At 36.2% G+C, this 27,004-nt stretch overlaps 2 protein-coding genes and 1 non-coding gene across 3 annotated transcripts; 1 reads left to right on the top strand and 2 right to left on the bottom strand.

Annotated features, from left to right (window-relative positions):
• Positions 1–8,099: 8,099 nt before the first annotated feature.
• Positions 8,100–10,141, top strand: LOC114821095 (phosphoglycerate mutase-like protein AT74H). The gene is made up of 5 exons (XM_029092954.2): positions 8,100–8,866; positions 8,955–9,074; positions 9,168–9,381; positions 9,621–9,701; positions 9,806–10,141. The coding sequence occupies exons 1-5, from the start codon at positions 8,305–8,307 to the stop codon at positions 9,921–9,923; spliced, it is 1,095 nt and encodes a 364-aa protein (XP_028948787.2). The 5' UTR covers positions 8,100–8,304; the 3' UTR covers positions 9,924–10,141.
• A 230-nt stretch (positions 10,142–10,371) lies between these two features.
• On the bottom strand, positions 10,372–10,444 carry TRNAA-AGC (transfer RNA alanine (anticodon AGC)). Its single transcript has one exon. It is a non-coding gene; the product is annotated as a tRNA-Ala (tRNA).
• A 1,870-nt stretch (positions 10,445–12,314) lies between these two features.
• On the bottom strand, positions 12,315–15,263 carry LOC114821023 (BTB/POZ domain-containing protein At1g63850-like). The gene is made up of 2 exons (XM_029092679.2): positions 13,972–15,263; positions 12,315–13,628 (listed from the first exon to the last, which is right to left on the bottom strand). Exons 1-2 carry the CDS (start codon positions 14,986–14,988, stop codon positions 12,687–12,689), a joined length of 1,959 nt encoding a protein of 652 aa, XP_028948512.2. The 5' UTR covers positions 14,989–15,263; the 3' UTR covers positions 12,315–12,686.
• Between the last annotated feature and the right edge of the window lie 11,741 nt (positions 15,264–27,004).

Below are 27,004 nucleotides of genomic sequence, written 5' to 3'. Positions count from 1 at the left end.
ACACCCCCACATACTTCCCCATAATACCCTCACACCCCACATTCTTAATATACACCTTACATTTTCTATATGCACCCCATATTTTATAGACCCCACACATTTCTCAAATCTTACAAAACTTTTAATTTGGACAAATAATGCCGACTAAAAGTTTGACAAAAGAAGCCGCCTGGGATTTAAAGCATATGTGGGTTGTTTTTAATTCCACCATTATAACTCATGTCATCTGTTTTTAATATTTGGTGGTAATTTTAGGTGTTTAATTCTTCATGTAATCCATGTGATCCCTAAAAGATGAATACGAACATAAAGCTTGAATAACGCATCAAAAGCAAGATTAAATCATTATTAATATTGTCAAAATCACTAAAACAATAAATAATATGAAGTCTACCGCATGTAAAGCTTCTGAAACATCGATTTCGTGTTTCATTCGTTAAAAATAATTTTTCTCAATCAACATGTTTGTAGTTTCATTGGTTAGGGTTTTGTTCAACAATGGAGGGTCGGATGGGTTTTGATAGTTGAAGAAGATAAATAATACGTTAAAAGTGATTTGGGGTGTATATAGAATTTTTTACTTTTTTTTTAACCTAACAAGGTCAAAACTGTCATTGCATAGTAGGATAAATAAGTTATTTAATATTAAATTTTAATATGGGGTGCATTCAACATTTTATGGGGTGCTAATATAAAAAGCCATAATATATTAATATATGACAATATACAATGATTCATTTCATTGCATATAGAACTTGGGAATGTCAACCCAAATCCAAGTTTTTCTTCATTAATTTATGTTTTCTTTGACAGATAGTTTTGAAGGGTTTCTCTCTATATATAGACGGTATGTTTATTTCAAGCTTTCAAGTGAGAAAGCCACTTGTAATTCTCAAGGATTGAGATTTGTAGTCCATTTCAATTTTGCACTACAGTTGGCATCAAAACATTTCTAGGATAAGGCGCATTTCTCGTAGTAGTTATAGAGACACGACTCCAAAAAAATGCCATGCAACCCTTATTTTGTAACTTCAATTTGTTAGGTTTCCTTTGTGCTTTTTTGTTTGCAGAATAATTGCAGATTCCATTTCCATTTCCTTTGGGGCTTTGTGCCTTCCTCCTTCCAAAAGAATCAATGCTCTGATTTTTCTTAAACGATTTTCTTTTCCGATGTGCCGACTCCAATTTACATTGCGTACTATCACCACCACCTTAATAATCATCTGTAATTTTATTTTTCTTTGGCTTCAAAATTGTTGTGTTTATGACATTGGAGCCAGCCCGACAGATTCGTGTATTTTATATAAACTCCTCGCACCACATTATCATATCATGTGGTATTATGTCGATATACATTGAAGCAAGTGAGATAAATTTATGTATGTAGAATTATGACTCTTGTATGGAAAATATTACAATATATATAAGGTTATGTTAATCCCCATTTAGGTTAGAATTACATTCATATATTACATGCTACAATCACGAAAAAGATTTCAAATTAAAGTCTAATCTAACAATGTAAAAATATATAAACTCATCACACCATTTCGGCATGTCATGTAGTATTGCAGTAGTAAAAAAAAAAATCATTATATATCATCCTGTATTTTGAAACCTATTTGACACTTGGCACGAAGAAAATATGGTTTGAAGCCAAAAAAATAAAAAAGCATACAGCCGCAAAAAAAATGCTAGCCTTTTCAAGCTAGAATTTGTTCAAATTCCCAAAGCATAAGAAAAACAGATTATGTTCACATGCACAATATTCGTAATTAACTCATAACAACGGTGTGTACTGTACGTGTGTACGTGTGAAAAACCCTAAATAAAACAAAATATCATGTTTGCATACGCTTTGAAGATCAGCCCTTCAACCTGCAAGGTTTGACTGCAGATCAAAGATCAAAGTTTCAAGTCCAAGTCTTACGAACCGTACCAAACGCTGTGAACTTGCCAAGTTTTCGTTGACTTTTGAAATCCGTTAAAGAATAAGCAATCATGCTCCTTCAAATGCTAGCTCTGCAGTTAGTAGGCATATTTCAACTTAAGATAAATCACTTATTCGTCCTACCCTATTGTCATATGAACTGTAGTTGCTCTCAAGTATTATATCTCTCTTTTATTTGCTTTGTGTTGTCCCGCGTAGTGGTTTTGTGTTAATTAATTGCTTAGGCAAGATGTTTATGACTTTACTGTTCTTGCAATGGTTTTATGTGCTCACCGTTACTAAGTCTGTTGTGTTTGCCGTCTTACTGGTGTCTCAATGTTCATGTGTGGTAGACATCACTGGAGAATTGTACCCATGTATTGTTTGTATTTGTTTTTATCAATGAACTTCTCTATTGCTCCATTAGAAAAACACGTAGTTACTTCCAAGAAAATGTTGTGAACTGTAGCATATGAACAAATTCAAGACATGCCATTAACTAGACAACAAAAATGGAGAATTATATCTCAATTCCAGACACCTCTAAGATCCCATAACCTTGATAAAAATTAAAGAGGGAGAAGCGGATATATTAATTAATTAATCCCATTACATACAATATATATATATATAGAATTTGTTTTTTCTTATTTAATTGTTTGCAAGAAAGATGAGTCAACAACAAGACTAAAGTCGATATAAATGACAAAACCCTAAAGAAGTAAATAGCATATAGCTTGTTGTCTATTGTGCATTTGTCTCGTAACATGTAGAGACTTGTTTGGTTTTTTCCTTTCCACCCTTTACCTGATCGTCGAGCTGAATCTCACTAATAAGTTAATTTTGCTCGCATGCATGTATGTATGCATCTCGAATATACAAATCTATTTTATTAGGTTGGCAATCACAAGAAGTCTCTCCAAATACCTTGCTACCATTGCCATTGGATGCATGATTTAATTAGCTTTTTCTTTGTACATACCTAATCAGAGGTACTCTTTTTTGGGTGTTTAATAAATCCATTTTATTGTTAACATAACCAAATATTATATTTTAGTGTATATATAACTCAAGTGGGGCTGCTTGACTTTAAGGTCATGGCACTTTTATTTTGGCTGGAAGGTCTTTGCAGTCTAATTAATCAGGATGACCTAGCTATCTGCAGCAGCAATATGTACCGAGTTAGACCACAAATTGGTTACGAAGTTACTATATTTTGGTAATAAAATTTTAATTTATTTCAATTTTAATAACAAGTATAGCGATTTAAAGCACTTTACTTTCTATTTGATCCACATTATATATTTTTATCAATTAGCTAGCTCTCATTCTAATGACGTTTTTCTCCTTCTGTTGATTCATATATAATAAATATCCTAGATTAACACCGCTTACTACCCTGTTTTGCAAGTAAATCTAAATATGATTCCGTCTACATTAAGCATTTTGTCAAAATTCCCAAGGGTCAATCTTATATATATTATCTATTTATTGCTTACTAAGATCAAGGTGGGATTCAAATGGAAAGTTCTTGTATGTTGCTACTTGCTAAGCTCCTCTAAATAATCGAAAACATCTTTCTCAACGAGCATCGCTCTTAAGCTCTTCGCAAATAAGAAAAGCCATAGTTTTTTTCCAGAAGTATACACATGTCATGCATGATCCTATGAGATTAATAAAAACTGGAAATGTTAAATGCTTGTGTTTTACTCAGTGTTTAAAATATCAGTATTGGTGAAAATATCGATAGGCATATTTGTGGAAATATCAATGGATATATCGTATATTGATATTGATATCGATTGTCATCGATGGAAATGATGGAAATTTGCTCAAAAACATGGAAATTTAAAATTATTTTTTAGGAAATGTCAAATGAACCCACAAGACACGTATGAATAAAAAAAGAATTAATGATTAGATAATGTGTAAACAATAAGTATGTTGTTAGGAGTATTAAGATCCAATGGGTAGGAAATGGACAAGTGTCAAAAGATCATGAAGATAGTTAAGTTGGTTATATTGTTACTTAGAGTGTAAGCTACAAAGTGTTAGAATATATAGCTTGTAACAATTCATTGTAACTAATAAGAAAAGAAACAACAGTTCTCAACAGCTTTCTCTCTGTAATACCTTCGATATTCTTCTTCTCTCTCTATCTCTTTCTTCCTTCTTGCTTCTGTATAATTCTTTCATTCAATAACCTCAGATGGTTTACATGGTATCATCGCCGGAACAAGCATAAAAGCTTGACGGATTTGTCGATCTTGGTTTGGATTGCTTCCGCTATTGTGATTGGTTTCTGGTATATTAGCAATGCGTAGGAAATGGACAAGTGTCAAAAGATCATGAAGATAGTTAAGTTGGCTATATTGTTACTTAGAGTGTAAGCTACAAAGTGTTAGAATATATAGCTTGTAACAATTCATTGTAACTAATAAGAAAAGAAACAACAGTTCTCAACAACTTTCTCTCTCTAATACCTTCGATATTCTTCTTCTCTCTCTATCTCTTTCTTCCTTCTTGCTTCTGTATAATTCTTTCATTCAATAACCTCAGATGGTTTACATGGTATCATCACCAGAACAAGCATAAAAGCTTGACGGATTTGTCGATCTTGGTTTTGATTGCTTCCGCTATTGTGATTGGTTTCTGGTATATTAGCAATGGGTAGGAAATGGACAAGTGTCAAAAGATCATGAAGATAGTTAAGTTGGTTATATTGTTACTTAGAGTGTAAGCTACAAAGTGTTAGAATATATAGCTTGTAACAATTCATTGTAACTAATAAGAAAAGAAACAACAGTTCTCAACAACTTTCTCTCTCTAATACCTTCGATATTCTTCTTCTCTCTCTATCTCTTTCTTCCTTCTTGCTTCTGTATAATTCTTTCATTCAATAACCTCATATGGTTTACATATGTGATATGTGAGAAGAAAAACTTACTTATAATGACAAGTAATAAAATAAAGAATAAATTACACATAACTTAAATGAAATTTTTGTCATGAAAGCAACACAAGTTTTATTAAAGTAAACTAATACCATAAAGAAAGAAATTTAAAAAATAAAGAATGCATAGGCTCATGGATATTTCCTACAAACTTTTTGCAAATTGTCTGCAAACACTGGATATTTCCTGAAAATATCGAAAATATTGAGGAAATTGATTGATTTCAAGAAATATCGTGGATATGGGGTGAAATTTAAACTTCACCCCCTCTTTCCACGTTCCCCTGATTTTTTGAATATTTTCATGGAAATATCGAGCATACCCAGGATATTTCAAACACTGATTTTACCATAATATGTAGAGGTTTCCAATGCAACTTTTACGCATGGAAGACCTACAAAACACAGCTTGCGCATTAGAATTTAGAAGACAAAATTGAAAGGAAAAAAATTTATGAAGTGCAAGAAATTATATGGAAAACAATAAGAAGATAGGTTGTTAAATTATTTTTTACCAATATGTAGTTTCCTCTAATTAACCTCCCAAGTCCCAACCCTTTGATTTATTTTTTTTTTTTATCAAGAAAAAATAGATAGAGATAGGGAACTATTCTTTTGTCCTGACAAGGACAAGAAACCAATTGTGGATTATGTTGTAATAGTACGTTATCCCATAGGGTTCCGAAATAGGTCAAAGGATATAGTGTGGAGAAAATAGATAGAGATAGGGAACTATTCTTTTGTCCTGACAAGGACAAGAAACCAATTGTGGATTATGTTGTAATAGTACGTTATCCCATAGGGTTCCGAAATAGGTCAAAGGATATAGTGTGGAGGACGGAAGAGGATCCTCTCCGGATCCATTTTAGGATCCTCACATTCTAGCCGTTCATCGTACATCGTGAAGTTAGTTTTCGTCATATAATATTTGTGTTTAATTTTAAATTAAAAAAGGTCCAATGATTTATGACCGCACGATACACGATGAATGATTAAGATGTGGGGATCCTAAGTGGATCCGAATGAGATCCAATTCCGTGGAGGGCAACAACCTAAGCCAAACTTTAAAGGGTTCTATAGGATTAGGTCTAGAAATGCTAAGAAGACTCTTTCAAAACGAAACTCTCTATAGACTCTCCGTCATTTCATGTTTGTGACACAATGTTTTATAATGTTGGCAAAGAGATTTGTGCTAAAAGGATGACGAATAGTCCATAAAGAGTCCCACTTCTGAGATAATCTATGGAGAGTCTCATTTAAGAGAGTCCCACTTTTAAAAGAGTCCAATATCAATGAATTATTGTAGTCGATCTCTATACTTTATTTATTTCCACGGATTGACCAAATTTAGAATAGTTTATAATTATATAGCTAGCGCTAGTCAAGAGCTTGGAATAAGAAGTTCGTAATTTCGTAGTCTACCATATCGTGAATTTGACAAAATAGTAATTAACATATTACTAGGAGATTATGCTTCCTTAACGACTAATCTATGCATTAGGACCTCATACCGAATCTCATAAAGGTGTAATATGTCATTGTGTTGACTGAAGTGTTGGATTCAGGGTTTTAAAATCCCCAGTAAACATCGACTTTGGATTTCCAGAATCACTAGACAAATGTAAATGATTGGTGCTAATCAAATTTCTTGCCCAACAACTTGCATATAACGAATGATTTGTACATGTGACTGACAATAACATATATATATTACATGTATCACCAACTTTGTCTTACGACAAGATGAATTTACATTAATAAAGATCAAGATAGAGTAAATAATACGAATAACCCACATCCTACACGAAAACACAACTTAAGAAAAATACCAAGATACTGTTGTCATACTCAAAACTGCGTACTGCATCCCTCCGACCACTAGTGATCTTTTAATTATGAAATTTCTAACATCAGGAAATAGAAAGATCGTTGAAATAGATCAGACTAATAGATGTATACAAACTTTTTTGATTAATTATTAATGTTGAGTCTTGTTTTTTAATTGTGAATCTTATTTTTATCTTTAACAAATAAGATACTGTATCTACCACTGAGTTGCTATCCACAGCTTAAGATTTATCCCTAATACATGTAATATTATTGAGATGATAATATGGCTTACAAAATGAAGTAAGAAATTGGGCTAGTCTACTTTTGCTTACATTTCTTCACATCAAACATGGGCTTGACATGCAAAAAAAATGGGCTTGACATGCAAAAAGTAGAGTCAAAACCTGAGTCCAAATCCTTGTATAAACATGTTCTTGCAAGCAAGTCATCGACCCAATCTCCCCTTACTAGCAAAAGAGTACATTAGACTGATTTTATTTTTTTCCATATAATTTCTTTTTAATCATTTTGGATAGAACAATGGAAAATAAACACATTTTTTTCCATATTCCAATTTTTACAATCCAACAACTGTCAGTCTATGAAATTCGAACTCGGAATCTTCTTGAGCAATTTTAGTATAGGTGCTTTAACAAATTTCTTTACCATGATGTTTTCAAGAATCATTTGAGATTATACAATTTTTTATTCTCAACTCTTCCACACAAATTGCAATGTAACCTAGGTCATGACTAACACTACTCATAAAAAATCATCCCACAAGACAAACTGGGACCCAAAAGCACTAGGCACATTGGTCCCCTCCAAAACAAAGACAAAAAACCTTGCTAGGAGGGAAGCACCTAACTCTATTTCCACATTTCAGTAGGTTCATCACGCCCTTTTGTATCTACCAATCAACCTCTCACAACACAACAAAAACATGCAAAGGGTCCCCTCCCCATATGCACCACATGAATAAAACACAAGTACATTAAGGGCTGGTTTGGTATTGCTGTGCTTTGAAAAAAAACTGCTGTGAGAATAAGTGGATGTGCTGTGAGAATAAGCGGCTGTGAAATAAAGCCAGTAGAGTGTTTGGTAAACTTTTTTATGAAAGTGCTTTTGGAAAAAAAAGCAGGATGATAGTGTGTCTTTTCATTAAAGGAGCACTGTAGCTCCGTGTGCTTTGAAAAAACTGGCTTTTTTTCAAAGCATCAAATAGCAACTTCAGCTTTTCCTTTGATTTTCAGCTTATTCTCACAGCAGCTTCCAAAATAAGCCATTTTTTTTCAATTTACCAAACACAAAAATGACCCTCAGCTTTTTTTCACAGTGACTTTTTTTAAAATCACCTCAATCCCAAACGGGGCCTAAGACTTTGAAAATTGGCATTCGATTGACATAGCTAGATGGGAAAGCATGAAAGCTCCTCCCTACAAATGGAAAATAATAACCGTTAAAAAAAATGGTGAGCTTAGAACAAAAAAAAGAAAGAAAAGTAATGTGCGGTTATCATTTCCCAAAATAAAAATCTGAAACGGCTCACAGGACCATTTGCCTTGAATTTGCAAGCAAGAAATCAGTGTTCATGGCCATGACTCAATTGTGCTTGTCCGCTTCCTTGTGTTACAATTCTTGCTTTCCAAAAAATTCAAATCTTTCTCTCACACTTCCCTCAGCTTCACCTAAATGTAAGCCACTAGAAAATGGGGTGTTTAGCTTCAACACAATCCAATGCTCTGTGAGCCAGAATGGGACAATTGAGTATTCTGATAATGGGTTGGCTAGTTTTCCCGAAAAGCATTTGCATCGAAAGTCCGCTACTAGTTTGAAATCTCCGCCTCCTAGGCCTCGCCGGATAATCTTGGTTCGACATGGGCAGAGTGAAGGAAATGTAGATGAGAGTGCTTATACAAGAATTTCTGATCCAAAGATTGGACTAACAGAGAAAGGGTTGGCTGATGCTGAGCAATGTGGGAGGAGGATAAGGGAGATGATTGAGAGGGACAAAGTGCATAATTGGAAGGTGTACTTTTATGTGTCTCCTTATAGAAGGACAGTTCAAACACTGAAGGGTTTGGGTAGAGCGTTTGAGCGCTCAAGAATCGCCGGCATGAGACAAGAGCCTCGGCTTAGAGAGCAGGATTTCGGTATGTGCCCTTACTATATATCTATGCTCATCTCTTTTTCCATGAAATTTGAAGCGATTTGCATTTTGTTACATTCTCCCATGAAAAGGGAATTTTCAGGATAGGGAGAAGATGAGAGTAGAGAAAGCGATTCGCATGCGTTATGGTCGTTTCTTTTATCGGTTTCCTAATGGAGAATCTGCAGCTGATGTTTATGATAGGATTACAGGTGCAGCTTCCACATATATTGTTTATCGATTATTGATCACTATGAATTCAGCCAAGAAGTGTTGAGACAATGAAGTGTACTTGACTTGAGCAGGATTTAGGGAAACACTGAGAGCAGATATCGATATAGGACGATTTCAACCACCGGGCGAGAGAAATCCAAACATCAACTTGGTGCTAGTTTCACACGGTCTAACGCTTAGAGTGTTCCTCATGAGATGGTACAAATGGACTGTGGAGCAATTTGAGAGGCTGAATAACTTTGGCAATGGAAGCATGGTTGTTATGGAAAGAGGCTATGGTGGAAGGTATTACTCCTCCTCTACATTGTAGAAAGTTGAAATCAATTTTTGCGACAAAGAGATATTCTGAACTACTCTAACCTACCTAAACAAGGATTTCTACGTAAGTGCAAAGAGGCAGGCACACTTCCTTGACCAACTGTCCTAACCTACATATGCACAAATCTATTTTCAGAAGACATAGCAAAGTAATCTGAACTCGTTGCGTTTCCCATTTCCCATTTCCCAATCTCTAATTTCTGCAGGTACAGCTTGTTAGTGCATCACACTGAAGAGGAGCTAAGACAGTTTGGATTGACAGATGAAATGCTAGTTGATCAAGAATGGTAGAACTAAAAAAAAGACTAAATCTTTTAACAAGTTTATTGCAATGAGTTCTCATTTGTATTTAGTACTCTTAACCCTTTACTTTGTTGGGTTCTGATTCAAGGCAAAAATATGCAAAACCCGGGGAGCTGAACTACGATTGCCCGATGCTAAATTCCTTCTTCACCCACTTCGGTGACGATGACGATGATGGTGATCGTGCAGCCGTTAGCACACTCTAGTTGATATAACCATGGAATGGAAGCCTTGGAGTTGATACATCAAAAATCAACAAAACCATAGATAATATACTAACAGCTGTACGGTGTAGAAATGCAAGTAAACCAACATTTTTTTTCTTCTCTCTTTTCACTTTGATATGGTAGTAAAGAACAAAGTCTGTAGAGCTTTTATCTCTGCAAAGAAGTTCGACCCAAAATAAACTCAATTAATTATAATATTCTGATCCGAGTCCGTCCCTTCGGCGACATCCGAAAAAATAAAACATTTACAAATATGAAAGATGATTAAGCACTGGTTTATGAAATTAAGGGAATCAAACATGAAAAGGGAAGCAAATCTTTTTACACAAATAGAGTTGATTGGAATTTTATTTTTGATAATATTTCTCGGTGGCCCGGAGTTTTACTGATTTGCTTGGGAATCATGAAAAAAAATGATGATAAAAAATGGAGAAGTGGGGTATCGATCCCCATACCTCTCGCATGCTAAGCGAGCGCTCTACCATCTGAGCTACATCCCCTTCTTGAAGGCAATGGTCATCCTATATATTTAATTTTTTTTTTATTTCTATTCTCGCTTATCTTAAAACTATTTTTCCAATACTAAGAAAATTTATGGACGAATCGTGGTTTTTCCAGTAACAATTACATCAAAAACACGCATATGGAAGCAGTTGTGTCCTGTGTGTACATAGCAGACTTGAAAAGTTGAAGCAGCTGCTGCTTTTGTTCTAAGGAATAAGGAGGATAATTGGGTGATACATGTGCTATTAATATAAATGGTGCCACTATCTCAGTTATGAATGTCATTGCCTTAAAGGAAGACCTTTTGTATGCCAGATGCAAAGCTTTTTGGAGCATAATGGCGGAAGGGGACTCCAGGCTGGTGATTCAGGCGATGCAAGGTTCTTAGAATACTCCTTGGGCCTTGGCACTTTAAGTCAATTTTGGATTATATAAGAGCAAGTCCACCGGGACCAAATAGGCCGGCTCACAGTAGCCAAAATGGCTTGGCACCTAGCCAATTTGCTCCAGCCCAGCCTAATAGGCTGACACCCAACCCAGGCCATCCTATAGGCCGGCCCAAAATATGCTGAGCCAAGGCCTAGCCTATGTAACGTCATGCTTATGCCAGCATGACGTCACAGGCTGTTTTAATTTTTTTTGCACCAGGCACATGGGAAATACGTGCGCGTGGTCGCGAGTGGCCAACAACCTCGTAGAGGCGAGGCCCACTGTGCAGGCGCAATATGGGGGTTCCAATGTGGGGACACGTGGCTCCTCTTTGTCCGTTGGATTTCCAACTGTAAAAAAAATTTGAAATTTAAAATTAATGGCTACTTACGTGTCACAATGAGGACCATTCGATTTTCAGATCAACAGTCCAGATTTTTTTGCCAAAAAACTTTAAAAAAATAAAATAAAATGTCAAAAATTAATAATATTTTTTTATAAAGTCAGAAATTAAAAATAAAATTTTTATTTTTATTATTTTATCATCAAAATAATAATATTTTAATAAAATTGACTAGACTATTTTTTTAGGTGTGGAGATACATTTGGCCTATTACTGTTCATTGGGGTCTATCACTGTTCACTGAGTGGATTAAATGGGCTAGATGCTGTGCATTTGTTTAGGGGTGGACTTGCTCTAAGATGGTTGGCCTCTAATTTTCTTTGCATAAGGTGGAACCATATCTTTAGGGAAGTAAACATTGTGGCCAACGCTTTAGCTCACCATAGCCTTACCGTAGCAAACCTAGATTTATGGGAGTATTGTTTGAATGAGGATCCTCTCTAGATCCTCTTTGTGAGGAACTTGGAGATCCTCCAATCACATTCGTTCATCGTACATCGTGCGGTTAGTTTTCGTCAAATATTGTTTATATTTAATTTTAAATAAAAAAATTTACAATGATTTCTAGTCGCATGATATACGATGAACGAATGTAATTGGAGGATCCGGAGAGGATCCTCATTCAATATTGTTTATCAATTTCGGGTAGTTTCAAGTTTTAATATATTTCTTTATTTATTAAAAAATGTGCATAATTTGTTTTTTAAAATTTTTATTTTTTTTAACAAACGATATTGACACACTAAAGAATAGAGAAGTAAACTAAGCCTCACAATGATGAGGATAGGGTGCTTAACTAGGCCTCGATAAAAATTTTGCCGGGGCTTTCAACCCGGTCAATGGGAAAAAGAATGTCCAGCACTGACAAACTAGAGTTTCTTATATTCTGCATCACGTTAAAACTCGAGATCCAAACCCTAGCTCAAGAGTTTGACAAACAAAACACCTTTAAGGTTCATACTAAGAGAATTTTTTATTCTTTGTTTATTATAAATACTCCATGTAGGCTACATGATGTAGCTAAAGCTAAGATGTTAAGGAAAGAACAATAATTCCTATTTCAATACATTGGATTGGAGGGAGAGACTACAGGTCCAAAATAAGCAAGAAAACGAACAAAACAAGCAATTTCCGAATTTTATCCCAAAACACTATGAACACTGCACCAATATGTCTGATCATCTTCCCAAACTAAACCTAGGTACATCCAGTCAAACTATTCCATCATGCACCAATCTGAAAGCCAACTACTCCACAAGGGGCTTCCGGCCTTGGTCCCGAAATTAAGAAGATCAAAAGACAACCAATTAAGAACAAATGAGAGTATAGCCATCCGAACAAGGTAAAGAGAGAACAAGAGACAGACTCGAGAGCACCATTATCCCGGCATTGTGTAATTATTGATTCTATGAGTTTTCAATGGTTGCGGTTGTAATTCGTAACGGCCGTGGTCTTTCCTGGTCACCATTCCGCTTCCAAAAGGCCCTCCTCCACCAAACTTCAAATCCTCTTTGTATATTGGGGCAATCTTCACCTGAGTTCAAGAACCGATTAAACCAAGCCAGCAAAATTTCTTGCTGCCATGCTAATGGCAGGGTCAGGATTGTGTTGCTTAGACCATCCTCAATTGAGTGCCTATCCAGGCCTTTCGAAGCCCTTTTCATCCAGGCAAAATCATCGTAAAATGGGACCAACCATGTACGCAAAAGCAAGAACCTCACATCCTTGGAAACCAATAGCTGCCCCTTTCCCAGCCCGACAAAGAGACGAGCAGTAACTCTGCTAATCTCGTATCTATGAACTGCAGCCACTTTAGAATGCACCTCAGACAATTCAGTTTGGGATGCCCATGTTGTCAAGAAATCTTCAGCCATTTGTCTGTCAATCAAAATATCCAAAATCCAATGCAAATTATCTGCTTGCCTCGCAATCTGACCCACATCTTGCAAGTCTGACTCTGCTGCCCGAGAAAAATGGCGGCGAAGCAATTGCAAACACCCATCACAAGCCGAGTACAAGGACTCTTTCCGGAGATCATTATGAGATGAATTCTCACGAAGCATCTTCAACACCAATCCTTTCATCTCGCGCCTTGCCTTTTCGTCTTTGCCTTCAAGAACCACATGCAGAAGCTTTATAAGAACTTCTTCGTTGTCATTACCCACTTCAGTCCCATTGGCAACTTCGACAGAGACCCTCTTGAGTACTTCCCCAGCTCCAACGCCTTCAAGGTGAAGCTCAAACATCAGTGATGCCACCTTCTCCTCTTCATCCTCAGCCCATGGGGCAGCTTCTAAGTATTCTAAACAAGATAAAACACCGGCATCGAATCCAATTGCTGCCGAAACCTAAAGCACACAGAACACCCACAAATGCCATCATTCCCATAAACTGCATTTCCTTTTTTAGCTTGCTATAAGTAACAACAACAACAACGCATTTTCCCACTAAGTGGGATTGGCTATATGAATCCTAAAACACCATTGCTATAAGTAACACAAAGTCAAAATTAAGAAGGAACACTCAAAAATTGAATTCGAACAACTGGGTTTTTTCGAATCGAAAAAACCCAGTTTTAATCTGTTTCCATTGTAATTATCTAACCTTTCTAAACAATCAATCATAAGCTGTAATTACACACCAAAAAAATAGAAACTTAAAAAACGAAAAGTATAATTAATCAAACTTTACCTTCAAAATTCCAAGCACTTTGGGGACACACTCCTTCATCAGCCTTCTCCTCAGATCCTTACAGTACATCAACATCAAGGCCTCGATATAAACCTCCACGTCATCACAATCCGCAATCTCCACATTGTACGGCGGAGACGACGACGGCGCCGTTCTCTGCTGCTTGACCCACCTCTCCGACAGCTTCACCGCGAAGAACCGACTGTGCGCGACCAGAATCTGACGGTGTACACTCATCGACACACTGAACCCATCTTTGGAGCTCAGAGTGAGCTTAATGTCACTGCTCGACGGGTCATTGAACTGGTTCCTGGGGCTCCGATTCCCCATCAGAAGATGTGAGACCCGCTGCATCATCAACGCCTGCTTGTCCTGAACCAAACCCACATGGGTTTTGCGCCCGCTTGCCGACCCGACGCCGTTCTGGTGGATCTGGGCTCTGGGTTGGGCCATTTCGGGCTCGCTAGCCATCATTTCGAAAAGGGTCGGGCTGGACCGGGTCGTCTTGTCGGATTGCGGCGGCGGAGACATGGGGTTCAATAACCCAGCCGTGAGCATTGAATTGAACCTGCTGAAGCTGGAATTAAACGAATCGTTTTGACCAGAATGGCCATTTGTCAACGCCGGACTAAAATCCATGACCGGAGAGCGACTACCCGGCGCGAATCGGATCCGGAACGAGGACGGCGAAGAAGAAGGCGATTTCCCAAATGGGTAATACTGAACCGGATCGGGTTTACGATCCGGGTTAATGGGTTGCTCCGGGTGTGGCTGGGCGGAGATGGGTTTCGAGTCTTTCGAGGCGAAACAGCACCAGGAGTTATCGGGGGAGACAATGGTGGGCGGGCCGAGTTTTCGAGACGGGTTGGGTGCTGCGGCGGCGGTTTGGGAAGATAGGGTGGTGGATTCGCGGTGCCTACGGCGTTTGGTTTTGGTTTTGGAGGGGGTTGTGTGGGAATTGAACTGCGTAATGTTAGTACTACGAGTAGTTGTCGTTGTGGTTGCCGCAGCTGCCATGAAATATTAAATTGAAAAATTGGAAAAAAGACATAAATTGTTAAGCTATGCTTTTATTCTTGTCCTTTAGTTTTTAAAGATATTGGTATGAAATTAATCAGAATTATGAATTTTTTGGGATCTTTTTTCCTTTCGTTTGGGTAATGACAAAGAAAGTGCATTAAAAATAGTGGTGTGAACGAGATGGATCAGAGCTTAAAAAAAAAGAAAAAAAAAGAATAAAAAAAGGAAGAGCAATGAGAGGAGACTGAGAAAAGAGCAGTTAGTGGCGGATCGATGAGAAATGAAAGTGAGCCCTATTTATATCTGGCTTTGTTTGGGTGATGAAACCAAAAGCTGAGGGTTTTTTTGGGTTTTGCGATGGATGGGTTTTTGGGCTCTTCACGAAATGAGGAAGATCTAAGATTTTAGGGATCAATTTATTTTAATTTTCATTTTATATCGTGTGATTAATTTTTTTTAAGTACTGTTTATGTTTAATTTTAAATAAAATAATTGAAAATAATTTATGATTGCAAAATAACTAATGAACGAATATGATAAACTGATTTTTATATCCTAAAAAAAGAATTCAGATAGAAACATATTCCCCGAGAAAACTTTGGAATTGTCAGAACGAAAAAAAAGGGGAGAGCGAGAGAGGCAGAAAGCCAAGTCTTGTGATGGATGTGTTGTATGATTCATTGCTTCAATTGGTGTGATTGTGCTGTTGTGACGGTTATGTGTTTTTAGTCTCTCACTTCTTTTCTTTTCATTTGCTTGGTTTTGGAATCTGCTTCAAGTCGTGCGTCAAATTGGGTGCTTCCATTTGTAAAATTGGATTGGTTTTTGTCATGATTTTACAATTGGGTTCATGTTCATACAATTTTTTAACAACTGGTACAAAATGATTTTATTGTTACGTAGCATTTTGATTCACTAGACAATAACATGTTTTGGAAAAACAAGAAGTCACGATGACCGCGAATAGGATGCATGCAGGCCATTGGATTCTTTTTTGTTTTACAAAGGGCTTATTCCCTTGTTACTTATCATGAACTATGATGCATCATGTCACAGTCACCACCTCATTTTAATTAATATTGGTCATTAAAATAGGTACTATTTTTTAAGGGGTATTTTGATATGGGTTTAAAGTAACTAAAAATTGGATCTATTTCAAAAATCAAAAGTCATTAAAAATTAGATCTATTTCAAAAGTAGGCTTATAAAATTGGACCTATTTCAAATTTTCCTTTTTTTTAATTACAGGATTAAATTTCATCCATTTGCAGTTTAGATTCTTTTTTTATTGGTATTTTAAATTATGTCTCTTTCCACAAAATTCATGCTACATTTGAGACTGAAAATGATTGAGAGTGACCAAGCATGCAAACTAAAATTCCCACCACAAATGCCAAAGGAGTCTAAATCACAACTATATATCTACTCAACCCTATCTCATTCCCACCGACCATCCTTGCATTGCACATAGATTTATTAAGCATAAAAAACTCTCTAATCACACTTTCATTTCATAATGGAAAATTACTTTTGCACTCTTTTCTTTTCCCGTCCAAATTCTCTATTTTTTATATAGTCGTTAGAATGAATAAATCAAAAAAAGAAAAAAAATATAAAAAATAACTGAAGAAAATAATATAAAAAAACACTTACAATTATTGTACTATGTTAATTTTTCATCTTAATGAAAATAAGTCACCTACTATTTGTAACAAACTTGACAACTAAAGCCCAACACATGAAAGATAATGGAAAGGAATCCTCATCGGATCCCTTCCACTAAATTCTCATAATCAATCAATCTGAACCATTGAAATTTGATCCAACAGCTACAAACAGGAGGCCTCTTTAAAAATTATAATTAAATTAGCTGTTGGATCAAATTTCAAGAGCCTGAATTGATTGATTGAGAGGGGTGGAAGGGATCCAAAGATGATGCCTTTCCAAAGATAATTAACATAATGGTAAAGGTGCGGATTGCAATTACCTAATAAACAAAAATGTGAGAGGTCTCGAGTTCGATGCTTCGAACTGGTGAGTTTGATTGATTGTGGTCACAGACAAGGTTAAGTTCCCAATAACCTCTCTGGACCCAAAAAACTTAGATAGCCATAATTTACTACCAGTTATCCCTCTTTAAAAAAAGATAAAAAATTAGCACGGGATGAAGATCCCTCTGATCTGTTTCCAAGCTACGTGACATGAAAGTTTTATTATTTTAAGTTGATACTTATATAATGGAAGGCAAAAAGGTCATTCTATTATTATAACAGATAATACCATACTTTGTTTCATCCCAACTTATTTTGTTACTTTTTCCTTTCACTTTACTTGACGTCACCCTCTCCCACTCTCTCATAATGCATACAATTTCGGCATTTTTTTATAGTATTTTGGAGTATAAGTAATGCTAGATAAATTGAATAATGTATCATTAATAAGAAATAAGAATGTTAATTAATACTTAAGTAATAATACAATCATTAATTTTCATGTCATTTAGTTTACAAAATTTAGTTAAATTTAATCTTCTTAGTATTTACCTTATGATAATTGTGAAGATTTTAGTTGTTAAATTTTTAAGATTTTTAGTTCATTGTGTGACTATCCAATCTCCCACCTCTAATATTGTTGTATATAAATAAAACCAATTAAAAACTTCAAATTATAGAATACTCCGAATCAACGTAGAATTCCCACAAAAAATCCTCAGTTATATTTCATGTCATGGGTGCCACAACCAAATGCTATTTCATGCTCTTTGCTAGCTGTATTATAGGATCACCATTCTATGCACATTTCCTATACTTTCTCACCAAAAATACAGGCAAGCAAGGAAGAATTAAAAAAGAAAGTGAGGGATATAGAAAACCCTCCTCACTTTATTGGCATTGGAGGGGGACCGACATTGTCTACACAGATACAAATATTGGTCCACATCTAATAATTTTTGTTGTTACCCATTGATTTAAAGAAAAACTAATGAAAATGATTTGAAAATTTTGAGTTTTAATGATAAGGATAAAATAAAGGGTAAAGTGAATAGTATCAGGTTTGATTTTTTAGTGAAAAAATGTAGTTTTTCGTTAAAGTGAACAGTACCGTATATTTTTCGTTAAAACTCCATTGATTTAACCCTGATTAAGTTTCATTCTTCCTTGACTACAAAGGAAAAGAAAATTAACTTGATAAAAAAATGTGCCCCTTATTTTGCTAAATTAACCAATATTTTTTTTATTAATATATAATTTCCGGTGAGAATTTTTTGGATAAACTTGCGTGTTTTAACTTAAGTAAATTGAAAGAAGTTGAACAACATTGAGGAATAAGGACGGCAACTAAGGAAAACCATTATTTTTTACATTTGGTTGGATATGTTGGATTTCCTTTGGGGCTCAAAGGCCCCATACAAGAGAAGAAGAGACTTCGCTTTCGGCTTTTGTTATGCAAGTATGGTGAACAGATTGAGGGCTAGTTTGATATTGCTGTGCTTTGAAAAAAAACTGCTGTGAGAATAAACGGTTATGTTGTGAGAATAAGCGGCTGTGAAATAAATCAGTAAAATGTTTGGTAAACTTTTTTGTAAAAGTGCTTTTGGAAAAAAAAAAAAAAAGCAGTCAGATAGTGGATCTTTTCATTAAAGGAGCACCGTAGCTCAGTGTGCTTTGAAAAAAAAACCAGTTTTCCAAAGCTGCAAATAGCAGCTTCAGCTTTTTCCTTTGATTTCAGTTTATTCTCACAGCAGTTTTCAAAATAAATCATTTTTTTTCAGTTTACCAAACACCTAAAACCCTCACAGCTTTTTTTCATGAGTGCTTTATTTTTAAGCACCTCACTCCCAAACCATCCCTGAGACTTGGAGAGCATAGATATTGTCTTTTGCATATGCCAGCGTAACCAATACAAATCTTTTAGACATTATACCAAATATGTCTTTTATTCAATTTTGATGTAATATATAGGGTAGGAACACAATTTTTACAGCCAATTATGTAACCACATGTACGTCGAAGACAATATAAGGAAAATAATATTTCTCAGTGCTAAGCGGAAACATTGCATGCTTGGAAGCAAACGTTAGTTATAAGCATTCATTGTTCCTCAAGACATCTTCCAAAGAAGTATCATCTGACGGCCAATAGGTGTGTTCATGTTTCGCCCAGACTAGGGTTGGGAGGATAAGTGTAGCAAAATGTAACCAAGCTCAAACCTCTAATGAGGAGGAGTGATGATGAGGCTTAAGCCACTCTAATGGAGAATTCGATTCTACACAAGCTAAGCAAGGTTAATATGATGCAGTTCGTAATCAGCAGTTGTTAGCAGTCCAACCCGTCACAACAACTTATGTTCTTACTTAACCATTTCTGTTATATGTTACTTTAACCATTTTATATGTTACCTTTTCTTACCGGTATTACTATTAGGCCTTGATAATGTTATGTTATATACACACACTCAACAATTTAATATTATATAATAACTAGCCATTCTGCAAGCGTATACGCGCGTGAAATGGACCTTTTATTTATTATGGGCGTTGCTTGCCCCTAAAGATCCGTTAAAATTGATTAATGTATAAACAAAAATGACGTTAATGTTTATTGTAGGACGTAGGTCACATTTTTCAAACCATCATGACCAAATGATGGTATATAATACATTGATTAAAAAAAAAGAACAATATGTGCATAGAAAAACATAAAGTCTACTTATAATGTGATATTTCCATTACCAAATCATGGCTTGTTTTAATGTATCAAGCGAAGCAAAATATAACAATATGTACATATGTAAACATAACATCTACTTGTGACATCAAAGCCAAGCTTGCCACTCATTTCTTTGCATTTGATGCTTTAGATTTTCATGGTCAATTTGCAAACAATAATAGTAAAATAAGAAGTCAAACTAATTAAGGTGGGAATAATGCACTAAGGGCTGGTTTGGTATTGTTGTGCTTTGAAGAAAAAAAAAACTGCTTCTGCTGTGCTGTGAGAATAAGCAGCTATGAAATAAAGCAGTAGAGTGTTTGGTAAACTTTTTTGTAAAAATGTTTATAGAAAAAAAAAAGCAGTATTATAGTGTTTGGTAAACTTTTATGTAAAATAGCCGTGACTGTGTAAAATGACAAAAAATGGTATAATACTAGATGTGCCATTCATTTAATTTTCTCCATCTACATCAAGTAGTCTCTCCCACTACCCCACTACTGAACCAGACTTTCCAAAAACCAAAAACATCTCTCTAGAAGTTTCCCCAACAACCCCAATTTTCTCAATTTTTATTTTTTTTGCTCCGTCTTCTTCTTTTTTATTTTCTACTCCGTTCCTCAATCTCTCTCACCTGCCATTTGATTTGCAGTACATACATGGTCTAGCAGCTCGAGGAGTTCATTATGTACATCGAGCAAGGCCAACGCTCTAGGATGCTAGTTTCTTTCTTTTTTTCGGGACTAATCATTTTTTTCTTTTTGAAACTATGTAGTGTGAATTTGATCATACGAAGTAGTTTTCTGTATTTAATTTTGGGTATTTGGATTAACTAAGTTTTGGTGTCCGTCTGGGCAATCTGGGTTCTCTTAATTTGCAGAAACACGAAGATCAGTTGCTTGTAAGTGGTGAAATCTGGGAAATCTAGGCAAATCTGCGATGCCAAAACCGATTCTAGTCCTCACCGAAAAAGATGATGGTATTTCTCGGCGCGATTTTGTCAGCATGGGAGTGATAGAGGACGGACAAGAGATGGGAGGAAGGACAAAGGCAAAAACAACATCCTAGGGTATGAAATTCAAGGTCAATAACGGTGATTGTTGAAGCTGGGAGCGAACATCGTTGTGGCAAGATCGATGAGGAGGACCTCCCAATCAAAGTCGGCGACGTTCTCCAGTTGGTATTATGTGTAATTATTTAATTGTTTAAGGTCATTTTGGGTGTTTGAAAGTTTCATTAAATGGCTCAGTGCCTCTTGCCAATTAGGTTTGCGCATAAGTTGTGGAAGAAAAAAAAGCCGGTTTTTCAAAGCTAGCTTTTGTTGCTTTGAATTTTTAGCTTTTTTTTTTCACCCAAAACTATGAAAAAAAAGCTGAAGTTAAATGTTTACCAAACACAAAAAACCTACAGCTTTTTTTTATACCCATTTTTTTTAAAGCACCTCAGTACCAAACCACTACTAAATGTACAATCACAAATATAAGGGTTGCAAGAACTTTGAACAAATGCAAAAAAACTTAGCCTAAGTTCTTTTTTTATTATTTTTTTATTTTTTATATATAGATGATAGTCATTTGACATCATATCACTTGATCTTAATGTCGTCTTTTTACCTATGATTAGGAGCATTTTTTTCCTGGAGTTTTGCTACATGACCAGGTTTTAACGAGGCATCCACCCTAAGTTGGTGATACCCTTGTGAGCACTCTACTTGTGTCCAGAAGACACTTAGTTTTGACTTAATATAACTTCTCACATTTCTCCTTAGCCTATAAGGTTTATCCCACCTTGGGTTTTACCATAGTGAGGTTTTGTAAGTTTTACTGCCAATGCTTTCTTCCATTTGTTTTGAGACTCACATTAGCTACTTGTGCCAAATTGACAAGACAACTTAATGAACTGCTTCTACATTTACTTGAAAATCTAATGTGCCATTTACTTGAGTATTTACACACTCAAAGAGGAGTTTTGTTATATAATAGAGGTGGGTGAGCTCAGAAGAAAATCGAAAGGATCCACCAATGATATGAACAAAAATTCTCATGTTTGGAAGGGGATTTGGAAATTACAAATTCCGAATAAACTAAGAGTGTTCTTGTGGTGATGTTGTAATGGGGCAATGACCGTGCAAAGGAATTTGCAATGACGGAATATGGGGGTGCTTGATTGTTGTGGTATTTGTGAGAATGCAATGGAAACGGAGAATTTTTTTTTTTTGAGTGTAGTAAAGCATTCTGGTTTGGAACTTTGGTCCACGTAAATATACGAGATTTGAAGGGTATTGATTTCTTGGATGGTTGGAAGAATATTTATGATCAAGTTCCGGGACTAGAAAATGGCAAAGAGTTGCTACAATGCATTGTCCTTGTGCTCTGGAAATTTGGAAATGTAGGAATGTATTCGTGTTCACCAAAGAACTGTACCATTCCATAGAGGATTTGGAAATTTGGAGGAGGCATTTGGATGAATTTAGGGATGTAGTGAGGGAGAAAAACAGTGGAACAATGAGGACGAGGACTGGCAGTGTGTGGGGGAGGAAGGGGGAACGAGTGACTTGGAAGAAACCGGGTTTTGGGTGTTTGAAGGTAAAATGCGAAGGTGCTTGGGGTGGGAAGAAGAAGATAAGGGGGGAGGTTAGGTCGTTCATGACTTTGCATGAACTTGGTTGCAGAGAGGAGAAAAGGGATATACATGCAATTAATGCGACGATGGTAAAGCTTTTATCATTCAAGACACGATGGACCCATGCAGAGATGAGGGGCTACATAATTTAATTATTAAGTCTAATTCTTTCAAGGTGATTAGGATGCTACAAAAGGAAATTAGTGTGGATGCAGAGTTGGAAAGCATAATTTATGATATTTGGGCTATTGCTAAGGATGTGGGAATTGTTTCGTTCGAATTTGTTCGGTGTGATGGCAATTGAGCGGCGCATTCCCTTGTGGCGTTTATTCAGAAGAATGGAGGTTCTTACAACTAGGATTGTATTGGCCCATAATTTTTATTTACTATTTTGGCTGAGGATGTAAATATTTTCTTTTTTTTTTAGTGTAACGATATGTTTTACACTAAGGGAAGAGGTGTTGGAGTTTTGAATTAAAAAAAAAATTGTGGAGCAAAAAATAATCAAGAGGCGACATATGGATTTTTGAGTGAAAATGACAAAATTATCCTCGAGGCACACTGGAATTCCTACGCGTGAGCAATTAACAATCATCCCTCAATCAAGCCAAAAGTGCCCAAATAGGTGTTTATTTATAACCTATTTCATCCGTCCCTCATCATATATTCTCCACAAGGTATCCCCTAAATCATTCCTTCTTTATTATATTAATTAGCTAATTAATTGATTAATTATTCAATTAATTTGCTAATTAAACACAAATCATGAACTTGGCCTACAAATCCATCCAAGTGGCCAGTCCATCTCCTCCCAAGGTGGCCGGCCACACCCCTATATAAACACCCTCATTCTCTCAAAAACTCTAGTACAATTCTTTTGCTAAACTCTCTAAATTCTCCAAACACTTTTCCTTCAAAATTCTAACTTTGGCATTGGAGGTTCTTCGGCTAAAGCCCCCCCATTCATCATGGGCGCGTGAGGCTCTTGGCCTTGACCTAAGGTGTTATTTGTTTTGTAGGTGCAATTTTATCCAAGAGCAAGGAGGAAGAAATTTGCATCCGCAACCATGAGTTGAATTAAGTATAGATGAAAAGAGTTTGGAATGGATTAAGATGCAACCCATAATTAGAGCAAGTAAGATAAGGGTTTGGGCCTTGGGGTCTCATAATTAATCCAATCCTTATAGATATATATATATGTTTGGGCCTTGGGGTTTCATAATTAATCCAATATATATATATATATATATATATATATATAGGTGTGTGTGTATTCAAATAACTATGAGTTTGAATTCAAATCAAACGTTGCAACTGAAATGATTAGTTATCAGTCAAATGACATAGCTGCAAGAAGTAGTTGTTCATTCTCGTCCAAAAGGCGTGAACAAGTCTATAAATTTACCAACCCGTTCCATTCAAAATATCAACATTTTCACAACTCAATTTTCATATAACATTAATATATTGGAGAGAAACACTCAATACATTCGATAGAATCAAAGCCCTAGTGCAAGGACTTTGATTGTGATAGTTGAATCCTGGTGACAGAAGCCTATAAGAACTATCGTACAAGTGTAGAGGCCACATTTATGTCTATAAGGACATTGCAACCTTACAAGCCTCTATCATCCATTTGTTAGTAAATTCTTGCTTATTTAATATTTTTCATTTTTATTTACATTATACTTATTATTACTAGTAATTTGTAATTTCTAACACTGTTATCAATAAATCATACTTTCTGTTTTGTTTCCAATAATCTTATTGACATAAAACTTTGTTATGGAGCAATCAGTCAATATAAGTGGCACCAAGAACCCTCATGCTGAGAAACCAGAAAAATTTAAAGGAGGAGACTTCAAACATTGCCAGCAAAAGATGTTTTATTTAACAACATTGAATCTTGCACACGTTGTGAAGGAAGAGGCTCCTCAACCAAAAGAATTCCCAGTCGACAAAAGACACTATGAATGTCATTGATGCTTGGAAAAGAGAAAGGTGGCTTGGCATGTAAAAACTTTATTTTCCTTTTTTTTTATGTAAAGAAAAAGCGCCAACGCCAATAACGAGGGTTAAGCTATTACATTCTCAAAAGACTGGACGACACACTTTATGATGTGTATGTATCTTGCAAGACAACCAAAGACTTATGGGTGTCGTTGGAAAAGAAATACAAAATGGAGGATGCAGGCTCCAAGAAGTTCGTTGTTGGAAAATTTTTGGATTTTAAAATGACTGATTCCAAACCAGTGGTGAAACAAGTTGAAGAATCAAATCATAATTCATGACATTCACTCTGAAGGCATGAATATAAGTGATAATTTTCAAGTGGCTGCTGTTATAGAAAAATTGCCACATGGATGGAAGGACTTCAAAAGATATCTGAAACATAAGCGTAAAGAGATGATCATGGAGGAATTGGCTGTCAGGCTTTGTATTGAAGAAGATAACAGAAAAAGTGAGAAGATTGGTAAGGCTTTTTCTGTGGAAACAAAGGCTCATGTTATTGAAGCACAAACATCAACGAAAAAAAATTCCCTCATTATGAGAAAAGGAACATGAGACGAATTACAAAGGATGACATCTTTCTTAGACCAAAAGGAAAAAGTTTCAAGAATCAACGTATCAAAGGATTTTGTTGGGTCTGTGGTAAACCTGGGCATAAAGCAGAAGTGTGCCGCCATAAGAAGGATCAAAATGCTGCTGCAAACTCGAATGACAACAATAATCAAGCAAACATGGCAGAGGAAAATCTTGATGCTGTTATGTCTGAGGTTAATTTGGTGGTTGATGCATAAGGGTGGTGGATTGATACTGGAGCCACCAAACATGTTTGTGGTGACATAAATCTTTTCACTACATACCAACAACTCAACAATGAAGGAAATCTATTCATGGGCAATGCCTTAGCCTTTGTGACCACATGCAAAGAAAACGTGATTCTGAAATTTACCTCGAGCAAAGAACTAACCCTCCTAGATATACTGCACGATTTGGATATTCACACTAGTATCAAGACCTTTGTTAAGAAACAAAGCATTTAAGCTTGTATGAGTTTGACAAATTTGTCCTTACTAAGGGATGAATGTTTGTCAGAAATGGATATCTTGCTAATAGGATGTTCAAACTCAATGTAATTGCTGCTACTAATAACATTAATAAGAATAATGCTTCTGTTTATATTGTTGACTTTTCCAATATTTGGCATGCTAGATTAGGACATATCAATTATTGTTCACTGCATAGAATGGCTACCTTAGGTCTTGTTTGTACCATACTTAACCAATCCCGAAACTATTGAGCATCGATCAACATTATACCGTCAAGGACCCAGAAGAGTTTCCCTCTAACCAAGAGGCCAATTACAGCGCGACACGTGTCGACATCAGAAGCCAATCATAGCGTGACACGTGTCAACATCAGAAGCCAATCACAACACGACACGTGTCAATGTCAGAATGAAACTAGAAACTCTCTTTTATAAATAGAGATCATTCTTTCACAATATTTCCTAATGTCATTTGTACTAAATCATTCACTAGTACTCACTAAAGGAGAGCTTGAACCTATGTACTTGTGTAAACCCTTCACAATTAATGAGAACTCCTCTACTCCATGGACGTAGCCAATCTGGGTGAACCACGTACATCTTGTGTTTGCTTCCTTGTCCCTATCCATTTACTTACTTATCCACACTAATGACCGGAACAATCTAGCGAAGGTCACAAACTTAACACTTTCTGTTGTGCCAAAGTCCTTGCTGATTTTGTGCATCAACATTTGGCGCCGTCTGTGGGAACGACACTTATTCCCACTCTCTTCAGCTTTGTCAAACTAGTTTCCACCATTCGTACACTCTTTTTTGACCAGGCATCCCTCTCCAACATGGGGAGCGAAGGAAGCCACAACACACAGAATGACACCCCTCTTGCACCTAGTGCAAAGCAACGAAAGAAGGAAGGAAAAAGGGTTGCTCTTCAAGCTAAAGTTGATGAGCTAGAAGCTCAGAACAACAAGATAGAAATGAAGAATGAGGTCCTCCAGGAGCAGTATGAGAAGCTATTTGAGACGCTTCATGAAACTAGGCATACTCAAACACGCGAGCTTGTTACCCCTGTGGACATCAACCATCATCTGGGTGCCCTCCAACACGGAGGGTCACATTCCTTCGACATGGGTATCCCTGATGAAGAGCAAGCTAATCATCAAAACATTGATCAACATGAGACATCTTTTAACCCAGCTGCTTCAACCCGAAACAGAAGAAGTGGAGGAAGACACCTCCTTGCATAAAGGTTGGAAGGATCGAAAGCCGTTTATCGTGACTGCCGAGACTTCCTAAAGCAACGTCGAGAGAATCCCCTCCATATATGCTCGAAGATTAATGACCCAAGGGTTTCTAAAAGACTTGGTCCCCTCCTACGACCCAGGCCAGCTGCCAATTTAGGGAAGGAACGACAGGTCCCAGAGGAACATGAAGGTACAGGGGACTCTGAGGTATTCCGATAGACTCGCCCTAGAAGTCAGTAGGGCGAGTCCAAGGAAAAATCACACGCCTTTGCTCAAACTTTCCTACTTCCAAGAGGCGATGGAGACTTACAAAAGAAAATCCCAATGGTACATGACTCCACTCAGGACCCTCTTATCCTATAGCTCATTGAGGAAGTAAACAAGTTGAA

The sequence above is a fragment of the Malus domestica genome, chromosome 14 (genome assembly GCF_042453785.1).
Source record: "Malus domestica chromosome 14, GDT2T_hap1".
NCBI lineage: Eukaryota > Viridiplantae > Streptophyta > Magnoliopsida > Rosales > Rosaceae > Malus > Malus domestica.
The sequence above is the reverse complement of the archived record's forward strand: the minus strand, read 5'-3'. Positions and strand labels throughout refer to the sequence as shown.

Bases quoted from the DNA above. Each gene is read 5' to 3' on its own strand.
- LOC114821095 (XM_029092954.2), top strand. From the start codon at position 8,305: ATGGCCATGACTCAATTGTGCTTGTCCGCTTCCTTGTGTTACAATTCT. The intron at 9,075-9,167 runs GTGCAGCTTCCA...TGACTTGAGCAG, and splicing joins TGTTTATGATAGGATTACAG to GATTTAGGGAAACACTGAGA. The intron at 9,382-9,620 runs GTATTACTCCTC...TAATTTCTGCAG, and splicing joins GAAAGAGGCTATGGTGGAAG to GTACAGCTTGTTAGTGCATC.
- LOC114821023 (XM_029092679.2), bottom strand. From the start codon at position 14,988: ATGGCAGCTGCGGCAACCACAACGACAACTACTCGTAGTACTAACATT. The intron at 13,629-13,971 runs GTAAAGTTTGAT...TGTGTGCTTTAG, and splicing joins AAGTGCTTGGAATTTTGAAG to GTTTCGGCAGCAATTGGATT.